At 56.2% G+C, this 13,115-nt stretch overlaps 1 protein-coding gene across 2 annotated transcripts in view; it reads right to left on the reverse strand.

The window, feature by feature from the left end:
* OLFM1 (olfactomedin 1) overlaps window positions 1–13,115 on the reverse strand; it is a 38,545-nt gene that overhangs the window by 11,188 nt on the left and 14,242 nt on the right. For both annotated transcript variants that reach the window (XM_036260409.1, XM_036260408.1), the window contains exons 3-4: window positions 6,903–7,058; window positions 4,848–5,067 (exon numbers count right to left, since the gene is read on the reverse strand). In XM_036260409.1, the coding sequence (XP_036116302.1) occupies window positions 4,848–5,067; window positions 6,903–7,058 (376 nt within the window). The remainder of the gene's footprint in view (window positions 1–4,847; window positions 5,068–6,902; window positions 7,059–13,115) is intronic.

A 13,115-nucleotide genomic window follows, 5' to 3' on the forward strand; every position in this document is an offset into this window, starting at 1 on the left:
AGCTCTCCGGGAGGGTGGTGAGCTGGAGGAGTCGGGGGCCGGAGAGCTGGGGCTCTGGGGGCGTTGACAGGTCAAGGGCATCCGGGAGGCCCGAACCTTGGAGGTGACCTCGGGGCCCTCCCCTCTCACAGGTGGGACATTCTTAGGGCCACACTGCCACAGGGGCACTGCTGAGGCTGGGACCCAGCCCTCGTGGCCCCGCCCCTGCCCTGCCCACAGCCTGAGGGCCTGGCACCGCCACACAGAGCACCCGGGCAGAGGGAGGGAACCTCAGCCCACCTCCTGGGCAGCGTGCTCCTGAGCCCTAGGAGTGAACTCCCCCAGGGGGAGGCGGGTGGCTTCGCCGTGGGGATGGGCGCTGTCTGTCCCTTTCCTCTGGGCCGGGCCACGGGAGACCTCTGTCCACCGAATCGCACTCGGAAGGCGGACAAGGCCCGTCCTCTACCCCACACCTGTGCACCCGCCGTTCCTCCACCGGCAACGCCACCCCTCACCTACTCGGCTTTGGGGCTGGACCCTCACTGACGCCTCTTCTGGAGACCTCTCCCTCTGGGCCCACCTCCGTCCTCACCGACCTGTGCTGGTGGCCACATGTCCCTGGGGCACAGGCAGGTTGTCTGGGTCCCCCTGCCACAGGCAAGGAGCTGGCTGTCTCCCCAGACCGGCCCGGGCATGGTCCGGAGCAGCGAGAGACTCTCGTCGCTCAGGTACTCAGAGGTGACATTATTCGCCTCTCAAAACCTCTTGCCAGTCTATTGCTTCACCGTCCTTCCCGGGAGAGGGGCGGCGGGGTGTGGCGCAGAGACGGTCCTTGTCCACGGCGACGCACCCGCGTCGGAGCCGGTGGCAGGAGGAGCCAGGAGGCTTCCAGCAGCCCCTGACCCAGGGGGAGCCTGCTGGAGGCCGACTAGTATCATCACTGTGGGTCCGGACCGAGACGGGGACAGAACGGGGTTCACCTCAGCCAAGCCCAGATCGGGGACCACCATGGACTGTCGCAGTGCGACCTGCCCGTGGAGGACCTTCCCGCTTGTGGCTGCTGGAAGGGGAGCCAGCCGCTTCGGGGAACAGGCCACAGGTCCAGGCGTGACCCACAGCAGTGCCACCCACTCAGCCCCCACCGGGGTCCCCTCCGTCCCCCACTCCCAACCCGCAGGAGCCCTGGCCGGCGATAGGGGGGCAGGCGGGAAGGGTCCAGCTGCCCGGGGCCTCTCGGCACACGGCTGGCGCGGCTCCGCGCTCTGGGCCTGGGCCGGAGGCCGCCCTGCCTGAGTCAGGAGTTATTTTTGGTTCTCCATCCTGGCTCTGCCAAGACCTCGGGAGCTGACAGGATCTACAACAGCCCCGCGGCAGAGCAGGGCCCCAGGCGCGGTGTTGGCACACTGAGCTCATGAAAGTGTCCCTCTGTCATCACGCGTGTCAGGGTGCGTGGGGGTGCGTGGGGGAGGGGAGGCTCAGGCAGCCGTCGCAGGTGCCTCCTGGGGAGGCTGAGCTCGGGGACGCACACCCTGTCACTGGACGAGGGGCCATCAGACTACACCCCCAGGAACCAAGGAGCAGAGGACGGGGAAGGGAGGGCGGCCACCGAGACCCATGTCCCGCCACTCAGGACAGCTGGCTCCACGCAGAGGACTGCTTTCCCCTGTTCTATGCTCGTCGTCCGCGGCAACCTCCACGCAGGGAAAAGGCTGCTGAGACGGTGCTGCTCCCCAGGCTAAAATAAAGACTAAATTAAGCCACCACAGGATAGGAACTGGGTCCTTAAGTTCCTGAGCTTGGACAGAGACCAAGGAAGAGGAAGAAACAGCAGCTGCTAAACCTATCAGTCTGTCTCTCCGTCATCTGTCCGTCCATCAGCCTGTCTCTCCATCATCTGTCTGTCTGCAATCTACCAGTCTGTCTATCATCGGTCTATCATCTATCTATCTCAGAATCATCTATCGCCTGTCTTTTTAAAATCTATCTATTGTATGTCTATCATTTATCTATGTATCTATCTATGTATCTACATATGTGTCTACGTATGTATCTATGTATCTACGTATGTATCTATGTATGTATCTGTGTATCTATGTATGTATCTATGTACCTACGTATGTATCTATGTATCTACATATGTATCTATGTATCTACATATGTATCTATCTATGTATCTATCTATGTATCTATGTATGTGTCTATGTATCTATGTATCTATGTATGTGTCTATGTATCTATGTATGTGTCTATGTATCTATGCATGTGTCTATGTATCTATGTATCTGTCTATCTATCTCTACCTTCCTACCAACCTGTCCTCCCACCACCTCCTCTGCGCCGGGCACAGTGAGGAGCACGTGATGTAAACGACATCCTCGGACTCGCACTGTAACCCAGGGCACAGGGACTCCTCCACCTCGCCGTGCAGACGAAGGAGGCTGAGCCCAAGCTGGCCAACGCCTTGGGAGAGTCACGCAGCTATCAGTGACCCCTGCCTCCCCGAGAGGAGTCTCACGACTTGCTTCTTCCGAATCGCCTGGTGCTGTTCAGGGCAGACGCCTGGGCCCCACCTGCAGACCCTGACTCAGGGGTCTACCTACACGGTGAGGTCTTCCGGAGAAAGAACGAAACCAGAGGCGAAACCACGTGGCTGCCTCCAGCGAGGACGGGGCGGCCTCTGAGGGCCCAGGCGTCCCCTGCACTCCCCGGTGGCCGTCGGCAGCGCGAGGGTAGCCAGGCAACACCCAGATCCCAGGCCGAACGGCAGACCCATCCGGCTTCTGAAACCAGGCTGGCCCAGGCGGAAGACTGCTGGTCTGGCGGGCAAGCCCTCCTCAAGGCCCTCGGCGTCTCGCCGTTTGTCCTGTTTCTCTCTGGATTTCCCTTCTGCTCCTTGATTTGTTCACTGAAAAATGTGGGTGTCTCCCTGGTCTACAGAAACTGCTTTTGGGGCAAAAAACACCCCCCCCCCCACTTTGGATTCTTCAGAGATCAAGAGAGACCCCCCAGTGGAGGGTCTGGCGGTCCGGAGAGAGAGCGGTGACAGTAATCTGGGGTCATTATGGGCAGAAACCCAAAGGCCTTGCCCAATGGAAATAATCCCAGAGCCCCGTTGTCATTAACATGGCCCATAACCACCGACATTTCAGTCACCACACGCAGTCCTGGAACGTCGACACGCACCCGCTGGTAGAGGCTGCCGTCCCAGACCCCTGCGGGGAAGGTCCAGGTCACCCAGCCCGACGCACCGGGACGGGCGCCACGGAGGGGTCGGCGGACACACGCAGCACGCACGCACCCCCGAGACACCGCCAGAGCGCGCCGGCCCCCACGCCCTCGTTCTCCACGCCAGCCCCTCTGAGGACCAGGGGACGGAGCAGCGTGTGCCTTCGCCGGGCACCCGGAACAGCTCTAAAAAGACCCTGTGCGCAGGCGCCCGCTCGGACAGAAGGCTGGTGATCTTGATTTCCTTGCGCCGAGTGTCTCCCGTCTCTTTCGCTGACAACAGCGCTGGAATTTATCCTTTGGGGATGTTTTAAGTTTATAATAAGGTACTTGGCGTGTGTGTGTGGCAGGGGAGTGAATAAAAAGGGAACTAAGTTAGAACATCAGATAACACCAAAGGATAGCATCTTCAGAAAGCAAAAGTACTCTGAGTCACTCTAAGAAATACGCTCTGAGCCCGGCCAGTGTGACTCGGTGGTTGAGCGTCGGCCCTGCACCAGGAGGTCGCCGGTTCGATTCCCAGTCAGGGCACCTGCCCAGGTTGTGGGCCCGATCCCCAGCGGGGGGCGTGCAGGAGGCGGTCAATCAATGGTCTCACTCATCAATGTCTCTATCTTTCATTCCCTCACCGCTCCTCTCTCTCTCAAATCAATAAAGAAAAAAAAGTAAGAGAGACTCTTATTTTAAAAAAAGAAATACACTCTGAGATGAGCAACCTTTGCTTTAAAACCTGTGATGAGAAGGGCCAGCTAATCTTTACGTAGAATGCCTAAAAACGGAAGAGGGACTGAAAGTGTGCTATTTAAAAGTGGACTCTTCCCTGGCCGGTTTGGCTCAGCGGTTAGTGCGTCGACCTGCGGACCAAAGAGTTGCGGGTTCTGTTCCAGTCAAGGGCATGTACCTTGGTTGCAGTTTGTCCCTGGCCCTGGTCGGGGTCGTGCGGGAGGCAACCAGTCGATGTGTCTCTCTCGCATTGATGTTTCTCTCTCTCTCCCCCTCTATTCCACTCTATCTGAAGATAAATAGAAAAATATCCTCAGGTGAGGATCAAAATCAATAAATTAATGAGTTAATAAATAAAAGTGGACTGAGGCACTAAGATTTGTTAAAGCAACGAACGGGAAGGTTAATGGGCTCGTGGGTGCTCAATCATGGGTAAGAACTGAGGGGTCACCCTTGGAGAAAAGACGGAGGGAGCAGGGGTGTCTTCCGCTGCGGTGTGCCTGGGTTTGCTCCCCTGTGCCCGGCGCGGGATCTGAGGAGCCCCCTCAGCCTGTTCTCACCCTGGAGGGAACCCGAGATGTCCGTTCCCAGCCCTAAGCAACGAGTGTCCTAAGAACTCATCCCAACACCCACACGCACACACTCTTCAGATGGTTGGTGACATCTGACATCATCCTGTTTTGTCCAGCTGTGCAGCTCAGAGGGGTCTGTGAGCCGGCCTCTGCGCAGGGTGGGACCCTGCATTGACAGGGGCGCAGCCTGCAGCCTCTGCTCTGTCCCGTGGCCCTGCCCGGGCGCCTTAGCCGGGCCTGGCTCCGGAAGCCAGGCGGCGCTGTCCACTCCAGCACCACGCCCCGAGCCAGCGGGAGCCGCGGTGGGCGGGGCCGCGCCACGCCCCGCCCCGCAGGCGCTGGGCCTACCTAGCTTTTGCATGCACGCACGGAGCCTCTCCTCAAGATTGGACACTCTGCTCTGGAGTTCATCGTAGTCATAGGCGCCAATTTCCTCTTGCAGCTCGTTAAGCACTGACGTCAGATTCTGGACCTCCTCTTTAAACTGCAAAACCAATTTGGCATCGGCCTTGTACTCTTCCAACACAGGTATCAAAGGCCTAAGTTCATCCATTTTCGCTTTTATCGCCTGCAAGGTTAAAATAAGCTGGGTTCAGTGCGATGCGTGCAAAAACTTGCCACACCCTGTCTCCGCCTGGCTTCTCCCTCGGCCAGGGAGGTGAGCACACTCCCTCTAGTTACAGGCTTATTTATCATCTGGTCCAAAAGAGTTAGAAGGAGCATATTAAACAGTCTTCAGAACACCATCATCTTTGGGAAAGGTCTTTATTGTCAGGTAGGATGCAACATCTTAAGGTTACATGCTTTAAGTCACATACACAAAGTTTCTTTCTTTCTTTTTTTTTTTTTCTTTTTTTCTTTTTCAAAAAATGCATTGACAAGGGTTCAAAGTATTCATGAAATGCACCTACGGTCGCATGCAAAAGAGATCGTGGTTGGAGTCAAGGTTCCTTAGTGACATGGTGCTAAGTATTGGAAAATAATAGTAAAAATGCAGGGTGCAAAAAAGCTGTCTGGCCCGCTCTCATGGTTGCATGGTTACATGCTTCTTCAGTCACTGCGGCATTGAAAAAACGCTTTTAAGTTAGCCCTGCAAGCAAGAAAATGAAATACCGGTGAAGAGCTACCTCGCTGGCCGGCCTTAAACACATAGCCACTCACAGACAAGTATTTTCATGGTCACTTAAAAAAAAAAAAAAAAATCACACTTCGTGCTACACTTAGTCCAAACAAACTGCTTTGACAGTTATAGAAATTCCCTCGCCACGACTTGTTGACATTCGGAATGCAATTAAAGCATGGTTCAAAAGCAAGCGTTGCTTTTTCTCGCCCGGAGCCACAGCGCCCCGGGCGTGGGGACTGGGGGAGGTGGCTGTGTGGACAGTGCCCTGCAATGTGGAGGTGGCCCTGACTGCTGAAGTCCCTTCACCTTTAGGGGAAGCTCCCTCTAACCCCAGAGAAGGGGGTGCTGCTGGCTTTCAAGGAGAGACACAAACTCTTTATGGTCAGGCAGGTCAAAATCTCTTTCCAGGAGAATTCATGAGGCCCCGTCAGAAGCAAGGACAGTATGTCCACTGCCTCTGACCAGAGTGGCCGCTCATTTCTCCTCCATGGGCTCCGGCCTGCTGTCGTTTTATGTGCACTATAGATGTGTATAGCATACATTATACAAATTAACGTGCCGTTTCGGCTACAGAACGCATCGCCTTTCAAAGTGAATTCGTGCTGGCTTCACGCAGAAGCACATCAAAGGCAGACGTTAGCATTGGAAGTTCAGGGCGGCGGTGTCAGCAATTTTCCTCGCGTGGGGCTGTGTAACTGACCTGTTCATTCACATCGGGGCTGGAGTTCTACTTAACACGCATGTAGACCTTAATTCAGGTGCATATAATTTCTCAGCTAATAGTTTTGAAGCTGCGTTAACTCCAGACGTATATATACATATTCGTACGTATGTATATATAATTGTAGGTCCAGAGTTACCGGGAGAAAAGGAACACTTACCACAAAGTGAGAAAGATGTTGGTGTCTCTCTTCCCTGTGACTCTACAGCGAGCCATGTCATAGCTAAATTAGGTCAGATGTGAGAACCACCCTGCTCAGAAATGGCTCCTATCAATGCACCTAGTCCTCGGCTAATGTCCCTGCGGCAGCTGTGGGAGGGCAGGGACCTGGGCCCCAGGGACCCCTGGCCTCAGAAGCAAATAGGTGCTGGGCACTGCAGCCCAGGCCCCCCCCCCCCCCTTTCAGGACGAGAGCAGGTTGCCTCTGATCCCAAGGACAGCAAAGAGCAAGCTGGCTGGGCTCCCCCGCCCCTCCCCCAACCACAATCACTACTTCTGGAGGGAAGGGGACACGGGGAAGGAAGCAAACCCAGTCTCGCAGGAGGAGGAGCACACATACCTTGAACTGCCTGGCCAGGTGCTGCTTATGACTCTCCTCCACCTGCTTGAACTTGGACTCCAGCCCTTTCATCTGGTTCTCCATCTTCTCCACGTACTGCAAGTCCCTCTGGGTCCGCCGGTCCAGGACCTCTATGGACTGGGACATGTTTTGCACCTGCCGAGAGGCAACAGGCTGAAGGAAGGAGCTGTGGCAGATGCCGGCCCAGGCCCATCTTCTCGCCTCCTGATACTCACAGTGACCTTTCCCCAGGGCCCACCCGCGGGGAGCGGGACAGCCGATGCGTTATTTACCAGCTAACCCCAGTGCTGAGCTCGTCGGGGCGAGCTCACCCAAGGGCAGCAGACTGGGCTGGTCATGTCCCTCTGCCACCGTCCAGAGCCTGCGCCCACAGCCAGGCTGCAAAGCAGCCCAGGAGCCCCGGGCCCTCCCAGACACACCCACGGCTTTGGGTGCATGTTCCCCTGCTTTTGGGGAGTGGTTCCCACTCTCCTTATTCTGCAGGATGAAATCAGTTAGGCAGACATAAGCACCCACGAAGAGGAACAGCATTGTGGGGCTCCCCCTAGCCCAGGAACAGCTTCAGTAGCCCCCTAAATGCCTCTGGGTACCCGGCCGGGAAGGTTGCATGCATGTGTGGAAGGAGGGAACAGGACTGCCCCCCGCCCCCCCTCCAGGCCATCCATCACACCCAACAACATCACAGGTACATGACTGCTCTGCAAACATGTACACTCAGCGCCCAGCGCCGGGAACCAATCACCCAGCAAATGAAGAACCGCTGTTTTACACCCTTCCAGAAAGGTCTGAACTGAGTCTCGCCTCAAGATGGAACTTGAATATTCAACAGGGTTTCAGGGAGCTTCAAAGAAACCAGTTTTAGCGTAGCCAGAGCCGGTGGTTTTCAGGAAACCAGCCTGCGGTTCTGTGCAAAGGCACCGGGGCGGCGGCACGCGGGGCTGGGGACTGTCGCACAGGGGCCAGAGCCCTTGCTCAGAAGGGAATCCGGCCGCGGGGACGAGGGACCTCCACAACTGCACGGCCGGCCGTCTCCGACTTTCGGCCGATTTGGAAAATCCTCTCCCTTTGGGGAACAAACTCGTTTGGTATGAGGCTCCGTTTCACTTGGTTCATGAGAAAAAAAGAGAGCAGCCCTGGCCGGTTTGGCTCAGCGGTTAGAGCGTCGGCCTGCGGTCCAGAGAGACCGGGGTTCGGTTCCCGCTAAGGGCATGTACCTCGGTTGCAGTTTGTCCCCGGCCCTGGTTTGTTGTGCGGGTGGCAGCCACTCGATGTGTCCCTTTCACGTCGATGTTTCTCTCTCTCTTCTCTCTCCCTCCCACTCTACCTGAACAAAAAATGGAAAAATGTCCTCGGGTGAGGATAAAAAAAAATTTAAAAAAAAAAGAGAGAGAGAGTGCGGGGTGGTTTCCATCCTTACTGCACCCCCCTCAATAAAAATGAAAATAAAATAAAATAAAACCAGCAAAAGGATTCTCGGGAGCAGAAAACGGGCATTGTTAACCTCGGCATTTAAAAATGCTGGGGATTTTATGACATGATGACGGAAAAATTCCGGTTTGTGGAATACATGTGGGTGACTTGGTCTCTCCCCGATCCTTTCTCTTTAGACTTTTTACGGGAACTAAAATACAAAGGCTCTATCACCTAAGGTCTCCCTGTCCCCTCACCTGGCTTATTCTGTCACTGAATAACTGCAGAACCTCTTCTGAGAAAAGTTGCAATGTTTGGTTTCCTTCGCCTTTCAAGGCCCAGCCCAAATGGCACCTCCTCCAGGGAGGCCTCCCTGATGAGCTAAGCTGAAGTGGCTGCACACGACTTGGAAACATCACCTGATGGCACAAGGCCTGCACAGCAGCCGGCCCTCCTGTCTCAACCACCTTGTTGGACAGGAGGGGGACTGGGCCCCAGCCCAGGATTCAGCCACCTGGAGCACAGGAGCGCCCCCTGCAGCCGTGTGGCACACAAATGGTGGTTCCATTCAAGACCTCGCCCCCAGGGGCTAACCCTCCGGACTGAAGGTCCTGCAGGCCAAGGTTGCCGGGCGGACGAGGTGTCTTGGGCCTCGCTGTCTAACAGGGGCTGCACACAGCACAGTGGGCTTTTCATTTGCCAAAGCAATACTAAATTTTAAATTTAAAACAAACTTGAATGATGCCGAGCTGCTCAGCTGCCTCACAACAAAGCCCATCACCTCCTGGCCCAGGGAGTGCCACCCGCACAGACAGCTGGGCCTGGCTGCGCCTCCCCAGCCCCTCCCCAGCCCCCTGCCACCCTCACAGACAGCTGGGCCTGGCTGCGCCTCCCCAGCCCCTGCCACCCGCACAGACAGCTGGGCCTGAGGCTGCGCCCCTCTCCAGCCCCCTGCCACCCGCACAGACAGCTGGGCCTGGCTGCGCCCCTCCCCACCCCTCCCCGGGGAGAGGACCAGGCTGCATCCACTCTCCTTACCTGTGGGGCAGGTGCACACCTGGCCATGAGGGGACAACTAACCGCCAACATTTACTCAACGTTTCAGTGTTCCTGGCACGTGAGCTCGGCACGTGTCACCCTCTCACCCTGGTGGGGGCGCTATTACCAGTCCTGTCTCACACACGAGGAGACCAGGGCTCAGAGACGTTAAGAACCTTGTCTGCCCTCACACAGCGTTGGCCCCTGAGACAGTCAAACTCAGGACCGACTGAAGTGCATCTTCAAAGAGCACAGAGCCAGGGCCCCACCCTCCATCCACCTTCTGCCGTCTGAGGGTGTCCCATGGTCCTCAACCCTGACCCCAGGCACCCCCCAAAGACTCCAGGCCAATGGAAACCAGTTTCTGGGTGTGGGACCCCAGCCCCAACACAAGACGCTCGCGGGCAGACGGACATGAAGCCGATGGGCAGAGTGGACCTAGGCGGGCTGTGCCCCCGCCCCAGGGACAGAGCACAGGGTCCTCAGCACTGGGCCGGCCACCCCCTGCCCTGTCCAGCCTCCCCCTGCCCCCGTCCTCGCCCCAGAGGAGGGAAGAGGGAGCCATAGGGGAGCGAGGGGCCCAGGGCCCTGCCCCTTCCGCAAGACGCTGGGAGCGGCAGGGCCCAAGCGAACAGCGTCCGCCCCGAAAGCAGTGCCCACAGGGTCTAAGCAGGGCTGTGCAGTTTTCAGCAGCAACGCCGGCCTGGGACGAGGCAGAAAGGAGAGGACCAAGGCCGACAGTCCCAGGCTCCTAGAACTTTCCGGAACCCTTGCTGGCTCGCCGTCACTTCCGGGAGCTGGAAGGCCCAGTCTCCGTGGCCCTGCCCTCGGCAGCCCGGGAGGCCCCCCCAGCTCCACCTCCCCTCCACACTTCTGAATAATTAAAGGCCCAATTAGGCTCTGGTCTCCTTGGGTGCTACAAATGTTTGAGGGATCTGGAAGCCCATTACTGTCATTCTTTGTAAATGACTTGCTCAGTGGCTGAAGAACACAGGACACTCTGTCCCTGGAAGGGGAGTAGGCTCCAGGGACAGGCTGCTGCCGGCCTCCACCCGCTACTGGCCTCCACCCTGCCCCAGCCTCCTCCCTCGGAGGCAAGGTCACTGGCACGGCCTCCGGATGGCCAGTGATGGGACCATCTGGGAACTGGGGCCCGAGAAAGGGACCTGCTCTGCCTGCAGCCACGTGAGGGTTTGTGGGGAGCCGGGCGAGGGCTTGTGGGGAGCCGGGTGAGGGTTTGTGGGGAGCCGGGCGAGGGCTTGTGGGGAGCCGGGCGAGGGTTTGTGGGGAGCCGGGCGAGGGTTTGTGGGGAGCCGGGTGAGGGTTTGTGGGGAGCCGGGCGAGGGTTTGTGGGGAGCCAGGCGAGGGTTTGTGGGGAGCTGTGATTTGTGAGGAGCTGGGCAAGGGTTTGTGGGGAGCTTGGCAAGGGTTTGTGGGGAGCCGTGGATTGTGGGGAGCTGGGCTCAGACCAAACAATGCTGCCAGCCTCCTGCAGGCCGCTGTGGCCTCCCCGGCCTGGAGGGCTGCCCCAGGGTGGCACTGGGAATGGCCAGCCACCCAGCACAGGGCCCACCCCCTGCGGCTCTTCTCATGTCCCCCAGCTGAGGGAGAAGCCAGGGCTTCACTGCCGTGGGGGTGTGGGGGTGAGAGTGGTGTGGTGTGTGTATATGTGTGTATGTGAGGTGTGTGTATTGTGTGCGTGGTGTGTGTAATATGTAGGTATATGTATATGTATAGGTATATGTAGGTAGTAATATGTGTGCATATGTGAGTATCTATGTGTGTGTGAGTGCGTGGTATATGTATTTGTGTGTATGTGAGGTGTGTGTATTGTGTGTGATGGGCATAATATGTAGGAGTATCTGTGCATGGTGTGAGTGTGTGTATTTGTGTGTACATGAGTATGTGTGTGTATATGTGAGTATCTGTGTGTGAGTATGTGTGTGTATATGTGAGTATCTGTGTGTGTATATGTGAGGATCTGTGTGTATGTGAGTATGTGTGTGTATATGTGAGTATCTGTGTGTATGTGTGTGTATATGTATCTGTGTGTGTATATGTGAGTATCTGTGTGTATGTGAGTATGTGTGTGTATATGTGAGTATCTGTGTGTGAGTATGTGTGTGTATATGTGAGTATCTGTGTGTGAGTATGTGTGTGTATATGTGAGTATCTGTGTGTGAGTATGTGTGTGTATATGTATCTGTGAGTGTGTGAGTATGTGTGTGTATATGTGAGTATCTGTGTGTGAGTATGTGTGTGTATATGTGAGTATCTGTGTGTGAGTATGTGTGTGTATATGTGAGTATCTGTGTGTATGTGAGTATGTGTGTGTATAAGTATCTGTGTATGTGAGTATGTGTGTGTATATGTGAGTATCTGTGAGTGTGTGAGTATGTGTGTGAGTATGTGTGTGTATATGTGAGTATCTGTGTGTGAGTATGTGTGTGTATATGTGAGTATCTGTGTGTATGTATGTGTGTGTATAAGTGAGTATCTGTGTGTGTGAGTATGTGTGTGTATATGTATCTGTGAGTGTGTGAGTATGTGTGTGTATATGTGAGTATCTGTGTGTGAGTATGTGTGTGTACATATGAGTATCTGTGTGTATGTGAGCATGTGTGTGTATATGTGAGTATTTATGTGTGTGTGTGGTGTATGTATTTGTGTGTATGTGAGGCATGTGTTTTTGTGTGTGTGGTGTGTGTCTGTGTACGTGTGGTGGGACCCTGCCCTCAGGATGTGAAGGGTCCCCTCTCCTTGGGGGAGGGGGATGAGTGAAACAGAAGGACCCATTTCTCCTTCTTTCAGTAACTCCCAGGGGACCCTGACCCTTGGGCTCCCCGAGAAGCCAGGGTTCTTGGGGTGGACTGTGCCAGGGGCCGAGCTGGCCACGCCTCTGGGAGCAGCCGGCTTGGTGGGGCAGGAGCTGCCAGGCCAGGTGGGCAGCCTGGACCCGGAGTGTGAGCGTTGCCCCTCCCCCCCCCACCGGCTAACGGCTGTTTTTGGGGGATGAGTCACTCCCCTCTCTGGACCCAAATTTTCACTTCTCGAAACAGTGTGGAAAATCTCATCAACTTCACATGGTTCTTGTGAAGATTAAGTGAAATAATGGATTGAAAATGTTTATGGGAACTGCTCAGTGCTGCTCCCAGGTTGGCTACAAAGGTGACAATTTAATCTGCTTCTGCACCAGGAGAGCTTCCGAGGAGGGGACGCCTCGTGGTGGGGGCTGCCTGGCCAGGTCCAGCCCTCAAAGGCAGGAAAAACATCCCCTCAGGTAAAACCCAAGTGGCCGTGCATCCCTGGGTCCCAGGAAGCTGCTCAGACAGAGCCCTCCGGTCACTGGGAGGGACAGTGTGGGGGGTGTGGCCCCTGCAGCTTCTCAGTGGAGCCTGCAGTGATGGGAAGGGCTATTCGTCTCCTCCTGGGCCACCCTTGGGGAGTCTCCATCCATCCACCCACCACCCAGCCACCCAGCCACCCAGCCACCCAGCCACCCAGCCATCCACCCATCCATCCATCCACCCATCCATCCCTCCCTCCATCCCTCCCTCCATCCCTCCCTCTATCCCTCCCTCCATCCCTCCCTCCATCCATCCCTCCATCCATCCATCCATCCATCCACAGATATCCTCAATAGGAACGAGTGAGGCCGTGGACTGGGACAGGCTTCCGTCTGGCCACGCCTTGGAGTCGGCGTGGGCACACGCTCTTGCACACCCTCACAGGCACGCACGCATC

The sequence above is a fragment of the Molossus molossus genome, unplaced genomic scaffold (genome assembly GCF_014108415.1).
Source record: "Molossus molossus isolate mMolMol1 unplaced genomic scaffold, mMolMol1.p scaffold_m16_p_14, whole genome shotgun sequence".
Lineage (NCBI taxonomy): Eukaryota > Metazoa > Chordata > Mammalia > Chiroptera > Molossidae > Molossus > Molossus molossus.